Source organism: Varanus komodoensis, unplaced genomic scaffold (genome assembly GCF_004798865.1).
Source record: "Varanus komodoensis strain SLA01 unplaced genomic scaffold, ASM479886v1 scaffold79, whole genome shotgun sequence".
Taxonomy (NCBI): Eukaryota; Metazoa; Chordata; class Lepidosauria; order Squamata; family Varanidae; genus Varanus; species Varanus komodoensis.
Genome location: NW_025336467.1, coordinates 2,592,167 through 2,612,875, shown reverse-complemented (window position 1 = coordinate 2,612,875; position 20,709 = coordinate 2,592,167). Strand labels below are relative to the sequence as shown.

Sequence of the window (20,709 nt, the reverse complement as noted above, 5' to 3'; positions counted from 1 at the left end):
GCCCTGTCCCATGGCAACTCTGCCATGGGGTTCCGCAGGGCTCTGTTTTGTCCCCCTTGCTATTTAACATCTACATGAAACCTCTGGGCGAGGTCATCAGGAGGTGTGGGCTGTGGAGTCCACTGTGTACCAGTACGCTGATGACACCCAGATCTACCTCTTTTACTGCTAATTCAGGTGAGGCAGTGCCTGTCCTGAACCGGTGCCTGGACAAAGTGGGCAGTTCAGGTTTTCGGATAAGTGATTTTGGCCCTGGCCTGGATGGGGTAGCACTCCCTCTTAGGGACAAGGTCCGCAGCTTGGGAGTGCTCCTCGACCCAGAGCTGTCCCTGGAGGCCCAGATGGCAGCAGTGGCGAGGAGCACTTTCCTTCAGCTTCAGCTGATCCATCAGCTGCGTCCTTATCTGGACAAGTACTGCCTAGCAACAGTGATACACACTCTGGTAACCTCCCAGTTGGACTATTGTAACATGCTCTACGTGGGGCCGCCCTTGAAGATGATCTGTATTCTTCAACTGGTACGAAATAGAGTTGCCAGGCTGCTGACGGGTTCTCAGACTACGGCCTGTGAGCCAGAAACGCTCCGCCATGCTGATTTATCCAGCCCCCCTCAGAGCTTTTGGACTTGTTCGGAGAAAACGATCTCCAAGCGAGTCCGAAAGCTCTGAGCCGGCACAGCATACTCAGTGGGGAGACGGCCACAATTACGGTCACCCTTATGCAGGGAGGACGGGCACAATCGCGGTCGTGCTTGTGGGGGAGATGGCTGTGATTGTGCCCATCTTCCCTGCACAATCACGATCACATCCATCTCCCCCCCCACCCCCCCAGCACGATCGCGGACATCCTAGCTATGTCCCTTGAATAAGGACATGCTCTTCCCCGCCTCATATTGGACTTCTGCTGCAGCCCAAGCGAGCGGAGCAAACATTTTTAAGTATTTTAATTATTGTTTTAAATTTTAATTAATTTTAATTAATTTTAATTTGCAGTGTGCATAGGAATTCATTTTTTTTTTTCAAACTTTAGTCCGGCCCCCCAACAGTCTGAGGGACAGTGAACTGGCCCCCTGTTTAAAAAGTTTGAAGACTCCTGCCTTAAGATCTGCATCAGAGACCCTGTTCCAGGAACCCTCCTTGAAGGAAGTTAGGAGAGAGTATACTCAGAGGAGAACCTTCTCTGGGGTGGTGCCCCGGCTATGGAATATGCTCCCCAGAGAAGTTTGCCTGGTGCCGACGTTATATGTTTTTTGGCGCCAGGTCCAGACCTTTTTATTTTCCTGTAATTTTAAAGTTTTAATGTTTTAATTATGTTTTATTATCAGTTGTGGATTATTATGTATTATTATTGGTTATTATATGTATTTATTGGGTGTCCTGTTTGTACACTGTCCAGAGACATGTTGTAATCAGATGGGATAAAAATACCCAAACAAACAAACAAAAATTAAAAAATCCATGCTGGCTTGTATTAATCACTGCATTTTCTTCAAGATGCTAGCAGGTGGATTTTTAAAGAATTTGCTCCAGAATTTTTCCAGGGATTTATGTCAGACTAGCTGGTCTATAGTTCCAAGGTTCATCTTTTCCCCATTTTTGAAGATAGGGACATTAGCCCTTCCCCAGTCACCTGGCACTTCTCCTGTTTTCCAAGATGTATCGAAGATAATAGCCAGTGGTTCTGAGAGTTCCTCCGCTAGCTCTTTTATGACTCTGGGATGAAGTTCATCATGCCCTGGAGATTTGAAAGTATTTATCCCACCTATGTATTCCTTGACCATTTGCCTGTCCATCTTGGGCTGCCATATCTCACTTCCAGCTGGAACTTCCTCTTGATTGCAGATTTCCCTGTGGGAGAAGACGGAAGCGAAGTAGGGATTGAGCGCCTCTGCCTTTTCCTTGTCATCTGTTGTCACTCTGCCATCCTCTTTAAGTAGCTGGACACCCTTCTCTTCCTCATGTCTTTTGTTCTGGATGTATCTGAAGAAGGCTTTCTTGTTGTGCTTCGCATCCCTTGCTATTCTTAGTTCATTCTCTGCTTCAGCCTTCCAGATGCAAGTCCTGCAATTCCCTGCTATTTGTTTGTATTTTTCTTTTGTGTCCTGGCCCCACTTCCACTTCCTGTACATGTTCTTTTTTTTCCTTTCAGGCTGACACTTAACCTTCTGTGCAGCCACATGGGCTTCCTCTGCTGTCTTCCACACTTTTTTCTTGATGGAATTGTTTGTAGTTGTGCTTCGAGGATCTTCTTTTTCAAGATTTCCCACCCCTCTTGGACACCTTTCCACTTGCCATGTGTTGCTTATCGTTTTTGTGAGTTTCTTAAAGTCGGCTTTCTTGGAGTCCAGGATGCTTGCTTGGCTCCAGCTACCCTTTGTCTCCTTCACAATTGAGAATTCAGGTATCACACCACCACGTTCCCCCAGAGTCCCCATGGTTGTTATTTTGTCCACCACCCCTTCCCTGTTAGCATTAAATCGAGGATACTGATCCTCTCATTCCTTCCTCTACTTTCTGCTGGAGAAAGTTGTCAGCAACACATGTCAGGAATCTCTTGGTGGTGCCATGCTTGGCAGAATTTGTCTCCCAGCATAAATCAGGGAAACTGAAGTCCCCCATGATGACTACATCTTGGAAATGCTGGCGAGTTGCTATTCAAAGGTTGCCTCCTTGTCCTCTTTTTGATTGGGTGGATGGTAATATATACCAATGACTATGTTTTTCTTATTTTTGCTCCCTTTAAATTTAGCCAGATGCTTTCAATGGGGCTACTAAGTTCCTTTTCTTGAATTTCTGTGCAGATATATGTGTCTCCCCACATATACTACAACTCCACCTCCCTATTTGGCCTTTCTATTTTTCTTGAACAGGCTGTACTCATGAATTGTAGAGTTCCAGTCATGTGAGTCATCCCACCAAGTTTCTGTTATTCCTTTAAAATCATAATTCCCCTCGTGTATTACGAGTTCAAGTTCATGTTGCTTGTTTCCCATACTCCAGGCATTGGTGTAGAGACATCAAAGTTCATTCTTGCTGTGCCTTGGTGTTCTTTCACCAGTCTACGAGACTGGTGCTGGGCCCTGCTTGAGGTTTTTTTCCTCTGTTGAAATGAATAACTCTTTGCCAGGTGATGGTATCCCATGCTGGACATCTCCCTCCCCTGTAGGTTTTAGTGTAAAGTTCTCCCGATGAAGTTTTTCATGTAGTGGCCAAACACCTGCTTCCCGTTCTTTGTGAGGTGCAGCCCATCATTTACTAGTAGTCCATCTTCCTGGAAGCTTCCAGGATTAGTTCCTGCTTGTCTTGGAGGGCATTGGGGAAGAACTCTGCCTGACAGTGTCTTATGCAGCCCTTTTCTGTCTGGTTAAAGCATGACTCCTCCTCTGCTCAGAGTCTGGAAACAGGCTGCTGTGGCCAGGCTGGGCTTTCCACCAGTAGGTACCCCTGTGCACCTGTAACAGTCATCCCTACCTCCCCTCTAATGTGGCTAACCCCATGCCCAAGAATGAGGAAAACCCTGTTTTACCTATCCTCAGTTCTGTTCTGCTTACCTGGACATTTCTTTTGCAGTTACTAAATTTATGTGTATTTGCACTCCCATCCCTGGGCTCAGTGGCTTGGAGTGACCCTTTCTGATTGGGATCTCTCTCTTGTGACACTTTACAGAGGCTAGTCAGTGTGGATGGTAGACACTTAGGGGTTCAGTTACAAGCAGCAAGTGTTGTTTTCCATTTTGGGATTAGATTCAGATTTTCTAACTAGGTTTTCTTTTAAGAAAAAGTGAAATCATTGACTTTGACCAGCCAGCCAAGGCTGGCTCAGAGAGTCAAACGGGGGAATGACGCAGTCAGTCTTCCTCCTGCCGTGCATTATGGGGGCAGCAAGCATCTTGTGATGCTGTATCTCCTTCGTCTTTCCCTTCAGCACTTCAGCCATGTCCCTTCTGTATGAATGTGTGAACACAGTGATAGCAGGTAAGAGCAAACCTTTCCAGATACCTCCTCTTCTTTCTGTTTTATGTGCTTAAGAGAAAAGCAGGCTGTGGTCTAAACCTGTGCATTCTTTTCTAGTTTTGATCTCTCTCTCGTCTGGGATGCCCAACCACAGTGCCAGCATCCAGGTACAGTCCTTCTCTTTGGGGTGCCTTGCCTTGCCTTGCCTTGCCTTTCCTGCTTTGAGTCCACTGCATTGTGTCAGTGTCACTGCTGGGAAAGACACATTCAGATGCGATCCACCCTGAAATGCACAGAGCAAGAGACTAGCGGCAGGGGAAGGCCAGATGCCTTGAATTATGTGCGAAATTCAGGCAGTCGTCACTCACGGGCTGCAGAAGGGTTGTCTGCTGTGTTAATTATGAACAATACTTCATGGTCAGATGCAGGGTAGCTCTGACTGCTGGGTGCCAGGGACAAAATTGAAAGAGTGCTTGAAGGAAAGGTATGTCCCCAACTCCCCACTGTGATTGCTAAATGTAGCCAAGGACTCCTGTTGGCTTCCTGACAGCATCTTGAATAGCCACTGTGGGCATCAAGGATGCTGGGCCAGATAGACCTGCCCTCCCCAACTGGTTGCCTGCCAGATGTTTGGAACGTCTGTTTCTTCAGCCTCAGCCAGCACAGATAATAGTCATGAACTCTGGAAGAGATCGTTCAAAACATCTGGAGGACACCAGCCTGCAGAAGGCTGAGATGGGCCTTGTGGGTCTGGCTCAGCACTGTACAGTTCCATTTTTAGGCTGCATTCACTGCAGTATCCAGTAGCCAAAATGCACCATTGCTTTCCTTTCCTAGCTGCAGGGTGCTATCGGCTTGCACAACTTAGAGCAGGTGCTGCTGCTTAGGAAGGTGGGTTTGTGCGACTGCAGGCCTGCCTGTTCTGTCTGTCAGAGGGGCTGTTGCATCGGCCTTCCAGTACTTGCAGGAGTCACTGGCACTTCCGTGGACCTCAGAGGACTTTTTTTTTTTTTTTGTAAGGTTCTGGTGGTTGAGATGGCAGGGAAGACCTCCCTCTGTCTTGCAGAGGTGGCTGACTGCGTGTCTTTTCTTTGCAGCTCTGCGTTCAGAAACTGCGGATCCTGATAGAAGATTCAGACCAGAACTGTAAGTGTGAGGGCTTCTGCCACCCCTAGTGAAATCTGTAGCAGTTGAGTCCATGTGCCAGGGACAGTATTAAAATCCCAAATAATATGAACTACGCAACTGAAAAACTACGCAAATGGTGATGGGGGCAAGGAACTCTGCAAGGTCCTGAGGCTGTTACCATGACGCAACAGCCCACCACCATTTCTTTAACCATGGTGAGGCTGTGGTGCATGTGGCCACCGTTCTGAATGCGCCATCCTTTGTCTCCCAAACCTGGTCACTGAAGGTTCTCTGGCCTTTCCATGGACTTCTAAGATCCACTGGATAGATGGTGCCTCACATCTCTTTAATAGTAAGGACCAGAAGCATGTCTTTAAATCAAACACCAAAAAAGTTGAGATTTTCAGAGGGTTCCTGCATACCTGCAGCATCTCCTCAGCCCTGCCCATGATCTGGATAACAAGAGGTGCACGAGGACATGAAACAGGATAGGAATTAGCGGGGGATGGCCTGGGAGGATGAGAAACCCTCAGTAAAGGCTCAAAGGGAAAGGAATGAGAGGCAGGGAGAGATAAGAAACGGGACACTTTCCGTGATGCCGACAGCCTGCAAAGCACTGCTCAGCACTTGCTTTTGTAGCCATCTGGCAGTCCATGCACCCCAAAACTCTCCTATGCCACAAACTGGCAAGCTGTTCTGAGGCAGGACTGGAGGCACCTCCCTCCGCTTTGCTAGGGCTGTCCTTCACCCACACAGTTCTGGCTTCAGCCCCCAGCCTCTGCAAGGAGGCCTGGGGAAGTCCATGCCTGAAATTGGAGGGCCACTGCTGTTCAGACCATCCCAGGGTAAGTCGATCAAGTGTTTAAGCGATGTTTCTCCTGCCTCCACAGCGAATGGGCATAGATTTGCTGCCGGGCCCAGCAGTCCAGTTCTAATCAGTTTAATCTCCCCAGTTCCGCCCAAGGTCACTTTCAGTCTCCAGCTTCTGAATTGATCTTGTGTATATTGATCTTGTCAGCAACCTTGCAAGGCATCACTGTGTGAACTCTCACTTTTCTTCTTCCTGATCCCCAGTGAAGTATTTGGGACTGCTGGCCATGTCCAAAATCCTGAAAACCCATCCTAAATCAGTACAGTCTCATAAGGATCTCATCCTCCAGTGCCTGGACGACAAGGATGAGTCCATTCGCCTCCGAGCCTTGGACCTCCTCTATGGAATGGTATGTTTGCCCATACCTGCAGTATCCTGGTGATTTTTTTTTAATCCACTTAATCTTGAAAGCAAAAATAGGAGCAATATACTTGAAGAAGGGAGAAGATGGTAAAAAGAGCATCTTGCTGGAAAGCTTTAGGGCAGTACAGCAAGGAAGCCATTCCTTGGGGAAAGGGAACAGTCTGGTGGGTTAAAAGCCTGCTGGAATAGAAATAGCCCGCACCCTCCACTGCAGTTCGGTCCCACTTCCTTTGCCTTGCTTGCTTTTGGCCATCCTGCCCGACTGCATCACACGCATCCAGATGCATCCACACGCTAATGCATCTGGCTTGAGTTGTTCCAAGTATCCACGTCTGCCCTGTCAAGAAGCCAAGTCTCGCTGTGTTTCTTTGGCCTCTTCCTGCAGGTATCCAAGAAGAACTTGATGGAAATAGTGAAGAAGCTGATGATCCACGTGGACAAAGCCGAAGGGACCACCTACAGGGACGAGCTGCTGACCAAAATCATCGACATATGCAGCCAGTCGAATTACCAGTACATCACAAACTTCGAATGGTCAGTCTTGCAGAAACACTTCACGCCAGGGGAATGTGAAGTAGCCTACGAAATACTATAATTCTGAGTCCACGAGGGGCATAGCTGAACAGCCGGAGTTCTCTCAGCCTCTGGTGAATGTGGCCTTGCCTTGCTTGTGAGGAGAGCGTGCTGGCTTACGCTTGGGTTGCAAATGGTGCTTGCCTGAATCTGCTTCACCTTTGCTGCCTTACAAGTCCTTCATGACTGAGATATAGATCATGTATATCTATTTCCAATATATATATATATATCATGACTGAGACAGATAGATAGATAGATAGATAGATAGATAGATAGATAGATACCCTGAATATAGATCTGCCCTCGCACCTTTTCCTGCCAAACCAACCATTAACCTCTCTAGTCTTCTTCACTCGCCTTTTTGTGGCTTTTTCCTCTTTTCCTTCTTCCCGCTCTCCTTTCTTCATTGCAGAGCATGATGGCTGCAGGCTAACATTGCTGCATATAAAACCATCATGCTTAGAGCCAAAGTGTTCAGTTCACAGTTAGATGGACTGATTAAAAAAACCCTCTTGAGCAATCAATGTAGCTGAGCAGATGGCCCCAATTAAAAAAAAAAGTATTTTTAGTACAAGTTTTTATTAAAAGCAGCATCACCCAGATAACTTGTCTTTTCTCACACGTAGAAGGGAAACCCTCTTGGGGAATGATTCATGCACAAGCCATCCGAAAAATATCCGCGCTCGCATCTGTAATGCAGCCAGTCACTTGCAACAAACAAGTGCTCCTATAACTGAGTGCTTAAGATTTTTGTACTGGGGTTGCTCCCTCTTTTATTATTTTCCTTGGAGTCTAATTTCATTTAAGTCACGCGCTGCTGCACCATCAGACATGCCTGGCTTTCCGCCAACATCCTCACTATGACTTCCCACCACGAGTTTAACAGTGAATCACATCCTCTCTGCACTTTGTGAAGTCAGTCGTGATCACACTGGCTCTACATTCGGTGCTATGGCTGCTGTTAAAGCCCTTTTGTGGTGGCTGTAACAGCAGTGGGGCCTCAGGCACTGATTGGCTGAGCTGCTCTGATGTCAGAGATTGGTGGGTTAGGCAAAAGGTGGCCACTGGCTGGCTGATTCTGATCCAGAGGGCAAGCCAGGGAGGAGAAAGTAGGGAGGTCCAGAAGGCTGTGATGGAAGGAAGAGACTGGTTTAGGGAGAAGAGCTCGAAAGGAAGTCAAACCAGGGAAGAGTGCGAGGAAAGAGTATGCCATTGTCCTGGAACTGAAAAGATGAAGGCACTAACTTTTGGGGGAAATGGCAGACCAAGATGAAAGTGAGTTGTAGATCTAAAAAGTAGAACAGAGTTTATATCCTGTTCAGAGCCCCCAGTGAAGACTGGCTAGAGGCCTCCTCTTAGGAAGAAATCTCCCCCCACCCTGGGCCTCGTGTTGTTTGCTTGCAAGAGAGCAGCCGCCTCTTTCCCCTGCCTCCAGGTACATCAGCATTCTGGTGGAGCTGACACGACTAGAGGGAACCCGGCACGGCCACCTCATCGCTTCCCAGATGCTCGACGTGGCGATCCGCGTGAAGGCCATCCGCAAGTTTGCAGTGTCGCAGATGGCCATGCTCCTGGACAACGCCCACCTGCTCGCCAGCAACACCCAGAGGAATGGGATTTGCGAGGTGCTGTATGCTGCTGCCTGGATCTGCGGAGAGTTCTCGGAGTAAGTGTTGGGATGGGTGGGGATCCTAGTAGAGGGAGACCATTCCTCGCCTCTCCTGGAAAAGAAGGGGTCAGTAGAGAAAGGTCCCCTAAGCACCTGCCCCCCTCAGGCACCTCGAGGAGCCCCACCAGACCCTCGAAGCCATGCTGCGGCCCAAAGTGACGACTCTCCCAGGCCATATCCAAGCGGTTTATGTGCAGAACATGGTGAAACTGTATGCCTCGATCCTGCAGCAGAAGGAGCAGGCTGAGGAGAAGGAGTCCGCCCAGGAGGCGACCCAGGTGATGATCGAGCGCCTGCCCCAGTTCGTGCAGAGCGCAGACCTGGAGGTCCAGGAGAGGGTGAGTGGAGCCAGGCCAAAACGGCCCTTCAGCCTGGGGTGCAGAACCGTAGGGCTGGATGCCAGAGCTGGGCCACTGGGCCTTCCAGTGTGACCTGTGGGGTGCCCCAGAGGGCCATGCCCAGTCCCCCAACTGCTGAGTGTTGTGTAGTTTCCTGGCCTGAGGAAGCCCATCCAGTAAGACTGAAGTTCCTCTCCTGAGGCTGAGTTCCCAGTAGGAGGAGCTTCAAGTGGCAGCATGCCGGCCTTCCGACCTTAAGCTCTGCCCTTTCAGCAGCTGTCCTGCCCACCCCTGACCGTCGCTCTGGAGCATGCTCTGAAATGACTCTCCCTCTTGGGTGTTTGGCACCCCTGCCTCAAGCGCTGCTCTTCACTGGCCTCTGGCTGGAGCAGCGGCCACTTAGCGAAACCCCTTCTTGCTCCTTAGGCTTCCTGCATCCTTCAGCTCATGAAATACATCCAGAAGCTTCAGATCAAAGAGGTGGCCGTGGCAGAGGAAGTGATTGCCTTGTTTGCTGGGGAGCTCAACCCCGTGGCCCCCAAAGCCCAGAAGAAGGTTCCAGTTCCAGAAGGGTAAGAGTTGGCTGGGCCTGCCCCCCTCCCCAGGCCGTCTGAGGGAAGGCAGAGCAAGGCTACCTCTATGGCTCCGCAAAGGTCAAAGAGGCCTGCATGGTCCTCTGCGGCGTTTGCATGGCTAGAGCAGGCGGAGTGTGAAGGGGCGTCGCAGTGGCCTCAACGCACTGCCTGAAATGGAGGCCTTTTTGCTTCACAGCTTGGACCTTGACGCCTGGATCAATGAGCCTCCCTCGGACAGCGAGTCCGAGGACGAGAAACCCCGGACCATCTTCCACGACGAAGAGCAGAAGCATTCCCGGCACCGGCAGCCCGAAATGGATGAGGAAGAGCTCGCCAGAGTAAGCTGATGGAACAAGCATGTCGGGGCCAGATCAGGAAGCTCGTGGTGTTGAAACCACCCCCCTGATTGCATCCCGGTTGTGCCTCGTGCTGCCGCTTAAAGGAACGGCTGAGCTGCTGACTGAATGAGTTGTGTGAGGGGTGGGAGTCGCCTCATTAGCACCTTTTCCATGAAGCCCAGCCAGTGCCAGCAATCTGACCCGAGAATTCTTGTGTCTTTCAAGCGTCGTGAGGTCCGGAAGCAGGAGCAAGCGAACAACCCCTTTTACATTAAAAGCTCTCCTTCCCCACAGAAGGTAAGTTTGGCTCATTTCAGACCATGCTGGACCACACAACCTTTTGTGGCCACCTGAGGCTGCTCTGGGATTTGTTAACTGCTGGTTTCCCCCACCCTCTTTTCTTTTTTTGCTGCTGTAAGCACATAATCTTTCCACCCCCTTTTCTACTTTGCCCAGCGGTACCAAGACAGCCCTGGCGTCGAACACATCCCTGTGGTTCAGATCGATCTCTCCGTTCCCTTAAAAGTTCCTGGTAAGTGAATTCCACGTGGAATGCCGTCGTCCCTTCTGCTTCTGGCTCTTAACCAAAGCAGCATCACCCCTCTAAAAACAGAGAGGCCCTCCAGATTTGCAGGACTACACGAAAAACAGAAGAGCCTTGACATGTCTGGGGTGGGGAGGAGACCCATAACACATCCTAACGAAGATTGAGCGTGCTCAGTAGCTGTGGGATGCAGTGGGGTGGGGTGGAGAACTGGTGAATGGGTGGGGAAAGGGAGTTGGGCATCCCGACACTTGAGCCGTTCCATTGTACTTCGCAGCACTGTGTTCTGTTTGCCCTTCCCCTGAAAGCTGTTCCTCAGCAGGAGTCATAGCCCAGCTGTGGGCTAAACTTGATGAGAGAGTATTCTTAGCCCTCCGGGCTCCAGACAGAGTTGCTGGCAGAGCTCAGCGCACGGTTGACTGGGATTTCTTGGTCATTCTTGGGGGAATCTGTTCAGAGCTCTCCAGGGAGTTCTCCTCGCAGTAACAACAGCCTGCCCACCCCTCTTTTCCTGCATGCATGGCTAATTAAGCTGCTGACACAGGTCGGGCCATGCAGAAGTTGTAGTCCAACAAGCAGCAGACTGGAAAGAGTGCTCTGGGCAGTTGTCATGTTGTGCCTGTTGCATTTTTCACCTCTGAGAACAATTTCTTTACTAGTTCAGATTGTGGTACCTTTAATAACAGTGCCATAGAATATATGCACCAGTCATCCCTCATTCCCAGCAAGCAAAGGGGATATTGGAGGGACTGCAGACCAGCACATCTGGAAGGTACCAGGTTGGACGGCTGATCCACGAAGGATCCATATCTGTAGCATGTACAATCATTTCATTTCTGTTTCCTCACAAAATGGCAGGGTTTTAATTTTGCACTTCCACGATACTTGCCTTTCATCACCTGGTGCCAGTGTTTCAGGGGATCTCTTTTGGGACTTTTGGAGTAAGAAAGATCACAGCTCTTGTCTGGACCTTGTATGGTGGGAAGGGGGTTTGTAGATCCTTTGGAATGAATTCTGGAGTTTTTATAAAGGTCACTTGGTCACCTCAACCAGCACAGAATGTACCCCAGCCACAATGAAAGTGCAGGTGTTTAAGCAGAAGGTGACCCAGGGCAAAGCTGCATGGCAATGATCCTCAACTGGGGGTAGATGGGGGACACTGGTTCTCTGATTTGGGGGGTGCCTTCAGGGTTCGGGGGAGGGGTAAAAGCCCCCTTGTGATCCATACATACTAGATTTTGGGAGCGCCTGCACCCATCCTGCCCTTCAGCCCAGCCCCAGAGTGGGCAGGAAGGGAGCTCAGAAGGAGCTGCTGCTTTGCTTTCCTCTTTCCATGTGCCCTGAGGTTGTCTAACTCCCTTGCAAGACTACCACCCCAGTGGGCAGATGCTTGCAGCCGTCCGGGGACTGAAAGAGAGAACTCCTTTGCATTCTCTGTGGAGCAGGAGCAGTGGAAGCCCAGAGGTGTGGCCTATTGCTCCTTTAAGGAGCGCTGCCACGTTTTACTATTAATGGGTTTGAAGCTTTTTGACTTAATCATTCTACAGATGGGGTTCTTTGCTTGCATAGTTAGGAACGAGGGTTGGTGACCAAAGCCATCACAACAGGGAGTCCCCTGCTGCACAAGAGAAGGGAAAGCACTTCTTTGAAAAGGACGCCAGCATCCATTGTCAAGGGTAAACTCGGTGCTCCCTCCTTTTAGAAAGACCTCTTTTTGTCTCCCGCAGGCATGCCCGTCTCTGACCAATATGTGAAGCTGGAGGAGGAGCGCCGGCACCAACAGAAGCTGGAGAAGGACAAGAAGAAGCAGAAGCAAAAGAAGGAGAAGCGGGGCAAGAACCGGCGCCACAACTCGCTGCACACAGAGAGTGACGAGGACATCGCGCCTGCCCAGCACGTGGACATAATCACGGAGGAGATGCCAGAGGTGAGCCCTGGCTCAGCAGCCTGCAGGGCTGTGGGCCTTCCCTCGCAGAAAGGAGGCCAGGGGTTGGGCAGTAAGGAGGAGGATAGGCTTGGAATCCAGAGGATCCCGAGCTGGGTCACGGTGCTCGCAGTAATGCTTGAGCCAGTGGGAAGCTCTTGGCCTAACTGGTTTCCACATGGTTGGTTGGGGCACAGAGTGACCCAACATAGCAGCATCGCTCTGGGAAATGGAACCATGGTGGGGGATGGGGGGGAGCATCTTACATGGGTTAGGGTGGGGCAAATAGGCTAAGCCCTGGCTTGTTTTAGAATTTATGGAACCAGCTTTCCAGGGAGGTGCATCTGATGCCAACACTTTATATATTTTCCTGTTGTTTTAACTATTGAGTAGAAGTGTGTTTTTATATTGTTATTTAATATAATGATTGGTTGCACTGGTACAAATGGTGTTATCCTATTCTGTGTTCTTGTTTTTTATTTCTTATTGATTTTATGGATATCTGATTTGATTGATTTCTTATTGATTTTATGGAAATCAAAATCATATTGATTTTATGTAGTTTTAATGTATTTATATGTTTATAAACCGTTCTGAGAGCAACATGCTGAAAGAATGCTATATAAAGATCTTTAAACAACAACAACAACTTAATAAATAAATACTATTTACTTGAAACAGCATTTTTTTAAAAAGCTTCTGTAAAAATAAAGGTCAGGCTTTGTTTTCCTCTTGAGTCAGCACCTCTGACCCAAACCCAAGTTCTGCTTTTGTTAATGCCTCTTTCAGAATGCTCTGCCCAGTGACGAGGATGACAAAGACCCCAACGACCCCTACAAGGCGCTGGACATTGATCTGGACAAGTAAGTACAGAACCAGCTGCCCATCTTGTTCCTGGCAGTTGCCAGGCTTGTCTCCCAGCAAATGCCAAAGGAAGGGAACAAGGCCGCAGCTCAAGTGGGAGGTAAGGCCTCAGACCCATGGATGTTGCTGGACAGCTGGTGCCCACCATGCTTTTCCGCCGGTCATGGTAGCTGCTACCCTCCTGACTAGGCTGGCCCAGCCCGCCCCAGCTCCTTGGAGTGAGGCGTCAGGCAGGAGCTCTGGAGAGGCTGCAGAGCATGGGTGAGGTGGCCCTGGAATCCCCCTGTGCAGCCCTGCAAAGATATGGGGGTGGGGGCGTGGGCTCTTGGACCAGCAGTGGCCAGGGCTGATAGGAATTGCAGTCAGCTGAACTCTGGAGGGCCCGAGGTTCCTCCCCTGTGCTTCATTTTCCTGGAGGCTCTGGCTGGTGCAGATGGAGTTGGGAGTGGGTGGGCGCATCTCTACACAGTGGCTGCGTTTGCATGTCACTCTGGCAAGAAGCCACAGTGGGCTTATTATTATTTCATATTGTTTATTAAATTGAATAACAGTTTAATAATAATTTTTCTGTGAGCTCTTCACAGTGAACTTGACAGACCATCAGGCTCCCTCCCTCCTGACTCCCCAGGCAATCCCATGGCAGGCACCCCGTGGCAAAACCAAGCAGCCTCTCCTGCCCTGCTGCAATTGAGAGCCATTTTCAACTCTTTGTGCCTTCAACCTCTGAGGACTTCAACCCTGCCCACCCGCCACCATTTCACAAAAGGCGACTTGATGACTGCCTGTCACAGTTCCCCTTTTCACAGCCATTGGCCAGCCCTTCAAAGGGCTGAACTGGCACCTTGGAGGGGCCTACCTTTGGGCTGGCCAACATTTCGATTATAATTTTTCCTGGTGAGCAATAATCTTGCGGGCTGCTGGACATTATTACTCATCCACTACAAAGCACTGTGGGTAGAACAGCCTGTAGAACAGCCTGTGGGTTCTCAGGGTGGTTATTTGCTGGGGGGATCGAGCCCCGTGGGTGGCTTGCGATGGGTTTGATTGACGTGCACCTGGCTTGCTGCCCCGGTCTCTGTTGCCACCGTGCATCCTTGAGACCTCTTGGCCTTTCTGTCCCTCTTTCTCTCACTTTTGCTCTTTCCATCCCCGCACAGTTGTTTCATTTTGTCGTCACTTTTTTTTTTCTTTCTGTCTCTCTCTCTCTCTCTTTCTCTGTGTCTTTCAAACACAGTCTGGTTTCAGGGAAGGCGACCAGGTAAGATCCCGCTCTAGCAGTGTGGGTTGGTTGCTTCTGTTGAATGCTGTGAACCACAACGCAGCTTAACTCTTGCTCACTCCCAGAGTGCGGCAGGGCGCCTCTCGCCACTTTGGTCATGCACACACCTCTCACCTTGCCCACCCCAGGCCAAATTTCTCTCTGCATGGTCTGGAATAAAGGGACCAGGCTTGCTCCTCTCGGTTGCCCAGACCCTCCTCCCCCTTGGCCAGGGGTGGCTAGAGAAGTGGCTCTTTCATGAGACGTGGGAACAGTAGCTTCATCGTTAGCTGTCCAGATGTTCCCAAAGTTGCTCTGCAGCAAGAATCTAGATAACTACTTATTTTTATTTATTTATTTATTTATTTATTTAAAGTTTTTGTATGTCGTCCCCTTGCCACATAGCCCTGGGACAGCTCACAGAAATAAATAAATAAATAAAATACAAATACAGTTAAAACCCAGAAACACCCTGGCTGCAGAATTAAAACCTATAAATATTAAACATTGTTAAAATATTGTTTGAATGAAAAGGTCTTAGCCTGGCGCCGAAAAACAAATTCCACAGATGGGGCACCACTGCAGAGAAGGCCCTCCTCCGGGTACTTTGCCTCCTGATGTCTCTCACGGAGAGCTCCCAGAGGAGAGCCTCTGCTGCCGATCTCAAGGGGCAGGAGGGCAAATATGGCTCTAGGCGTTCCTTTAGGTATCCGGGTCCCAAGCCGTTAAGGGCTTTATAGGTGATTACCAACACCTTGAATTGGGCCCGGACTTCGATGGGAAGCCAGTGAAGCTGACGGAGGACTGGAGTTATATGAGAATAATGCCCAGTCCCTGTCAGCAACCTGGCTGCTCTGTTTTGCGCCATCTGAAGTATCCGGACTGTCTTCAAGGGCAGCCCCACGTAGAGCGCATTACAGAAGTCCAATCGGGAAGTAACCAATGCATGTGTCACTGTCACCAGGTTGGGACGCAGCTGATGGACCAGCCGAAGCTGAAGGAAAGTGTTCCTCACCACCACAGTCACTTGAGCTTCCTATGACAGCTCTGGGTCAAGGAGCACTCCCAAGCTGCGGACCTGCTCCTTTAGAGGGAATGCAACCCCATTCAGGACAAGGTCCAGATCCCCCACCCCAGAGCTCGAACCACCCACCAACAGGACCTCCGTCTTGTCTGGATTGAGCTTCAGTTCATTGGCCCTCATCCAGCCCATTACCTCCTCCAGGCACCGGTTCAGGACAGCCACTGCCTCACCTGGATTGGTGGAAAATGAGAGGTAGAGCTGGGTATCATCAGCGTACTAATGATTCCGCAGCCCACACCACCTGCTGACCTCTCCCAGCGGTTTCATGTAGATGTTGAATAGCAAGGGGGACAAAATGGACCCCTGCGGAACTCCATGGCAGAGCTGCCATGGCGCAGAGCCATAGTCCCCCAGCACCACCTTCTGGAATTGGACATTGAGATAGGAGCGGAACCACTGCGAAGCAGTGCCTCCAACCCCCAGTCCCGCTAGCCTATCCAGAAGGATACCATGGTCGATGGTATCGAAAGCCTCTGAGAGGTCCAGGAGGACCAACAGGGACGCACTCCCCGTCTCTCTCCCTGCACAGGTCATCATACAGGGCAACCAAGTATGACTACAATTCAGTGGATAGACTAGCTTCGCTTTTCAGTGTTACTTGTTTATTATTATTTAAGACATTTGTATGCCATCCTCTGTGAGAGCCTCAGGACAGCTTACACGAATAAAATTCCAAAATACATAACAACATAATATTATAAATAACAGAAAAACATTCCACAGTATATCCTCTTTTAATTAATAAAAATAATAAAAATTAAAATGCAACTGTATGCAGATTAGCAGTATTAATAAAATATTCGTTGTTAAAATGAAAGTTAAATAAAAAGGTCTTTACCTGGCGCTGAAAAGAGTAGAGGGTGGACCCCAGGCGGACCTCTCTGGGGAGCATGTACCATAGTCCGGATGCCACTACAGAGAAGGCCTTCCTCTGCGTGGATACCCTCCGTGCCTCCCTCAAAGCGGGTTCCCGGAGCAAGGCCTCCCCTGCCGATCTTAAGGGTCGTGAGGACAACGTCAGCTGCTTTCTCTCCCTCCCCTCAGTAAAATTGCGTGCAGAAAAATGCTGTCCTTGTTTGGAATTGACTTGGCAAGCTGCAGAGTTGGCAGTGATGGGATTCCACTTTCCCCCTCTATGGTCTTGTCCCCACTTCCTTTACTGGTGCTGAAAGCTAATACTCTCCTCTAAAGAGCCCATGTTCAGCTTTAACCAGCAGAAAGGCTGTGATCAGGAAGGGGATCGGGGGCCACAGTTGAGCTGAGAGCGTGGCAACTCTTTTCCACATGCTTAAAAGTAGCTGGAAAGCATTCCATTCTGAATAACGGGGAAACCAGCCCCTAAATGTTCATGAAGGTGTATCTGGAACCCGAAATCAGAACTGGAGCTCCTGGAGGAGCTCAAAAGGTTGCTCTTTCCTGGACGACACTGGGGTGGCCTGGAGGACCTCAGTCTTTGCTTTGGGGCGGGAGGAGGCCTTGCCAATACCAGCGTGTGGTACACTGTTGAGAGCAACTGCATCCTGTTTCTTAAAATTTAATTGACTTTTTAAAGCAATAACTTGGGTTTGTATCATTCTAACGCAGGCTGTAATTCATATTTTCCATTCCTGCATGGGGATTTCAAGGCTCTCCGAGGCTGTTTCAGGCACTGCCCAAAATGTAGCTCAGTAGTGAAATGGCTCATATGAAGGATGGCGTGTGCTCTGTGCTAGGGAGAACATTTGGTTTGTGCCTAAATTTCCAACTGAGAAATTGGATTGTCCTCTTCAGCTTATATCCTGCGGTGGCTGAGGGTTTGAGCAAATTTCCATTGTTGTGCACAGTGCACTTTTATTATTTATTTATTTATTTAGGGAACTTCTATGCCGCCCCATTCGCCGAAGCCTCGGGGTGGCTCACAATCATAAATAAATAAATAACAAATATAAAACAATACAATTTAACAGTATAAATTAAGTCGCCCTGGCCAAAGAATAAAATAAATAATATTAACAATTAAAATAATGTTTGAATAAAAAGGTCTTGGCCTGGTGCCAAAAAACAACGACGGCGCCAGGTGGACCTCTCTGGGGAGCGCATTCCATAGATTGGGTGCCACCGCAGAGAAAGCCCTCCTCCAAGTACTTACCCTCCTAATTTCCTTCACGGAGGGTTCCCGGAGAAGGGCCTCTCCTGCTGATTTTGCCAGATCTCACTTTTGCAATTATTTTATGCGTTTGTGTAAGGGCAGGGATCAAAGTTTCATGCAACCAGAAGAGGCCCACTGTAAATTGCTTTTTCCATGCCTGTGCACAATTCCCAGCCTACACACTCGCCCGAGATCCTTGCGAGGCTGTTTTTATCCCGAGGCTGCAATTGTAAAGTTAGTTGCTTAGTTAAATGCACCATAATGGTCCTCCTATCACTTGGTGTTTCAGCCCATGCATTAGTTCTGGCAGAAAAACGCTTCCTGTGTTTCTTCCCACATCGGATGCTAGAACAATTGGTGCAAACCGTGTTTTTGCCAGACTGTAGCAGGAACAGCTCTGGTGGAGGGTCTGTTCTGATCCTGCAGGGCGGAATGGACACTGCATGAGCTCAGCACAAGATGGATGCATCCCTCACATGCCCCTTTCCTCCTTTTGTTTAACGAAGGCCTTTAGCAGACAGCGAGAAGCTCCCTGTGCAAAGGCATAGAAATGCGGATGGTCTCAAGTCGCCCCAAGAAACAGAAGCTCTCCCGGTTGAGAAGAAGAGCAAGAAGCCGAAAAAGAAGGAAAAGAAACACAAAGAGAAAGAGAGGGAAAGAGAGAAGAGGAAAGAGCGGGAGAGGAAAATAGAGGAGGAGGACAAAAAGGTAATGCCTTGACACCACAGTTTAGAAATAGGGGAGGCCTGATGGATCCCTAATTGATCCAGCAAGGAATTTGTGTATACATAGCCTGGCCTATTCTAAGGGTTCAGGTCAGTATCTTAGTATTAGAGGGATGCCTGAAATGTTGTGGACCAAAATACTTTGCTTACAACTCTTGGCGAAATTCTTGTATTAAAGTCACCTGATTCCAGGTGAAGATCAGGAATTTGAGGGGAGCAGTGGGGGAGCAATAATGGTTTTTGTTGTTAGTCACTAAGTCATGCTCGACCCATCACGACCCCATGGACAACATTCCTCCAGGCTGTCCTGCCCCGGTAGAAGACATAAATAGTCCAGGCTCTCGAGGGTAGTCCAGCACCTCCAGGGCAAGACATGCTCAGAAGGGGCACAATATTTCAATGAACGAACTTAAAACAAGCCCAAAATTACGTACCTGTTTTGTGGGGAGGAATTTCCTGAGCATGTGATCTTGCTTCTCTGGCTAGATGGAAATGCCTGTGGAAGCCACTGGGAGGGCTTATACCTCCTTCCTTTAAACTAAGGATCCTGTAGAGTTCAGATCACAGAACCCCGTCCTTGTGGGTGGCAGAGAGTCTGGGCACCGCACCTGCTCACATGCTCCCTTTGTAAATGGGGGGGGTAATGACCACCTGTAGTTTCACTGAGCTTCGCAAACCCTGATCAGACCATGGCCTGCAGTTGTGTTCCGCGCTGCCATGGCAGTGGAAGCCGCATCAGTGCAGCTGGCAGGGGGCCAAGACAATGAATTTCGTATACTTCAAACAGTCCAAAGTGTGCCCCTTCATGCTTCCTCTCTGGTTCCCTGCAGGGGGATGAAATGGACCTCTGGCTCTCTGAAGCTCCACCAGCTGCAGTAGCTTCGGAGGCAAAGGTGAGCATCTCCCCCATTGCGCAAGAAGAGTGAAGAGTGCTCAGAATGCCCAGGGTTTCAAAGTGCTGCCCAGATGTTTGTTTGTTTGTTTAAGCATTTATATCCCGTCCTATATGAGAAAGACATCGCAGGACAGCTTGCAAAATTTTAACAATTAGTAACAACAACAAATAACCACCGTAAACAGCAAAAATATAGTATCAGCAAAAAAAAAAAAAAACAGAAAGAAAAATAAGAAAAAACAAAAAGTGATTTTGGATGTTACAACTGGTTAAAATTTCTAATTCTTAAAATGACGGGTAAATAAAAATGGTTGGTGGTGCCTGGTGCCGAAAGGAATATAAAGTCAGCGCCAGGCGAACCTCCCTGGGGAGCACATTCCAGAGACTGGGAGCCACCACAGAGAAGGCCCTCCTCCGGATAGAGACCTGGTAGGTAGATACCCAGAGGGTAGCTCGTGAAGATGGTCCTACTTCAGAACTCTTGGGCCCTTTGTCATGGTCAGACCACTTCCTCGTGAGGTGAGGTTTGAGCTCGGGGCTGATCTCTCCCTCCAGAAGGGTGTGGGCCCCATTAAGATGGTCCACCCCCAGGGTCTTACGGATCAAGGGGATTTTCCGGCTGATAAAGCTGGCACTCCTGTTGATGTCCTGGCTGATTTGTGGAACAGGGAGATGACCAAGGCAATGGACATGATCACTCCTAAGCATCCTCTCCCACCCAGCAGAGCCCGCTTGGCACCTTGGTATACACGTGACTTGCGGGCGATGAGGCAGGTTGGGAGACGATTAGAGCACAGGCAGAGGAAATCTTGCAACGAATCTGAGCGAACACACTTACGTGCTCGGTACTGAGCCTTTGCTGCGGCGGTGAACGTGGCAAAGAGGCAGTTCTTCTCCGCTTCCATTGCTTCCTCACAGTGCTGTCCAGCAGAGCTTTTCCAAGTGGTGTTGGGCCTGACACACTCTGACCAGGAAAAGGATGCGGTGGCACCATCAGCAGCCCACTGTGACAACTTGGGCCAAGTTTTGGGGCACTGGAGACTTTTAGGTCTATCAGGCAAACCCACTTAAAGATGACCGGGAGTGGGGAGGGATGCCTCCCACCACCTGGAGAGACAGATGGCTGGTAGTCCCCCTTCCTCACACCCCACTTAGGTGCAATATTAAATAGATTCTCCTGGTTAAATCTGCAGGTTTGAAACAATGCCAGTAGCTGGTGGGGTGGGGGGTACAGTGGCTGATCCTTAGTGGGGTCCCAGCAGGCATCAGGGGAATCAAGCCGTCTCCTTGTCAGCATCAGTCTTGAAGAACGAAGCTTGCATTCATATCAGGTGGGAGTCCCCTGCTGATGAGATTTGTGGAAGGGGTGCTGTCTTCTCCCGCCCCGCCAGCAGCAGCAAGTACCTGTTTGAGGGAAGGGATCTTCCTCAGCCCTTGATCAGGGAGCAAAAGGGCCAGAGCCCATCTTTGTTCCACC

The 20,709-nt window shown here is 49.4% G+C and overlaps 1 protein-coding gene across 3 annotated transcripts in view; it reads left to right on the top strand.

Moving 5' to 3' along the window:
* AP3D1 (adaptor related protein complex 3 subunit delta 1) overlaps positions 1-20,709 on the top strand; it is a 59,336-nt gene that overhangs the window by 29,576 nt on the left and 9,051 nt on the right. The window contains exons 9-24 of one of the 3 annotated variants that reach the window (XM_044453395.1): positions 3,924-3,973; positions 4,070-4,119; positions 5,050-5,098; positions 6,155-6,300; positions 6,700-6,848; positions 8,326-8,556; positions 8,666-8,897; positions 9,324-9,469; positions 9,669-9,810; positions 10,036-10,107; positions 10,270-10,342; positions 12,082-12,281; positions 13,068-13,141; positions 14,377-14,400; positions 18,119-18,320; positions 19,168-19,230. In XM_044453395.1, the coding sequence (XP_044309330.1) occupies positions 3,924-3,973; positions 4,070-4,119; positions 5,050-5,098; positions 6,155-6,300; positions 6,700-6,848; positions 8,326-8,556; positions 8,666-8,897; positions 9,324-9,469; positions 9,669-9,810; positions 10,036-10,107; positions 10,270-10,342; positions 12,082-12,281; positions 13,068-13,141; positions 14,377-14,400; positions 18,119-18,320; positions 19,168-19,230 (1,903 nt within the window). Of the gene's footprint in view, positions 1-3,923; positions 3,974-4,069; positions 4,120-5,049; positions 5,099-6,154; positions 6,301-6,699; positions 6,849-8,325; positions 8,557-8,665; positions 8,898-9,323; positions 9,470-9,668; positions 9,811-10,035; positions 10,108-10,266; positions 10,343-12,081; positions 12,282-13,067; positions 13,142-14,376; positions 14,401-18,118; positions 18,321-19,167; positions 19,231-20,709 lie in introns of all 3 variants that reach the window. The other 2 variants (XM_044453394.1, XM_044453396.1) reach the window with 2 other exon arrangements.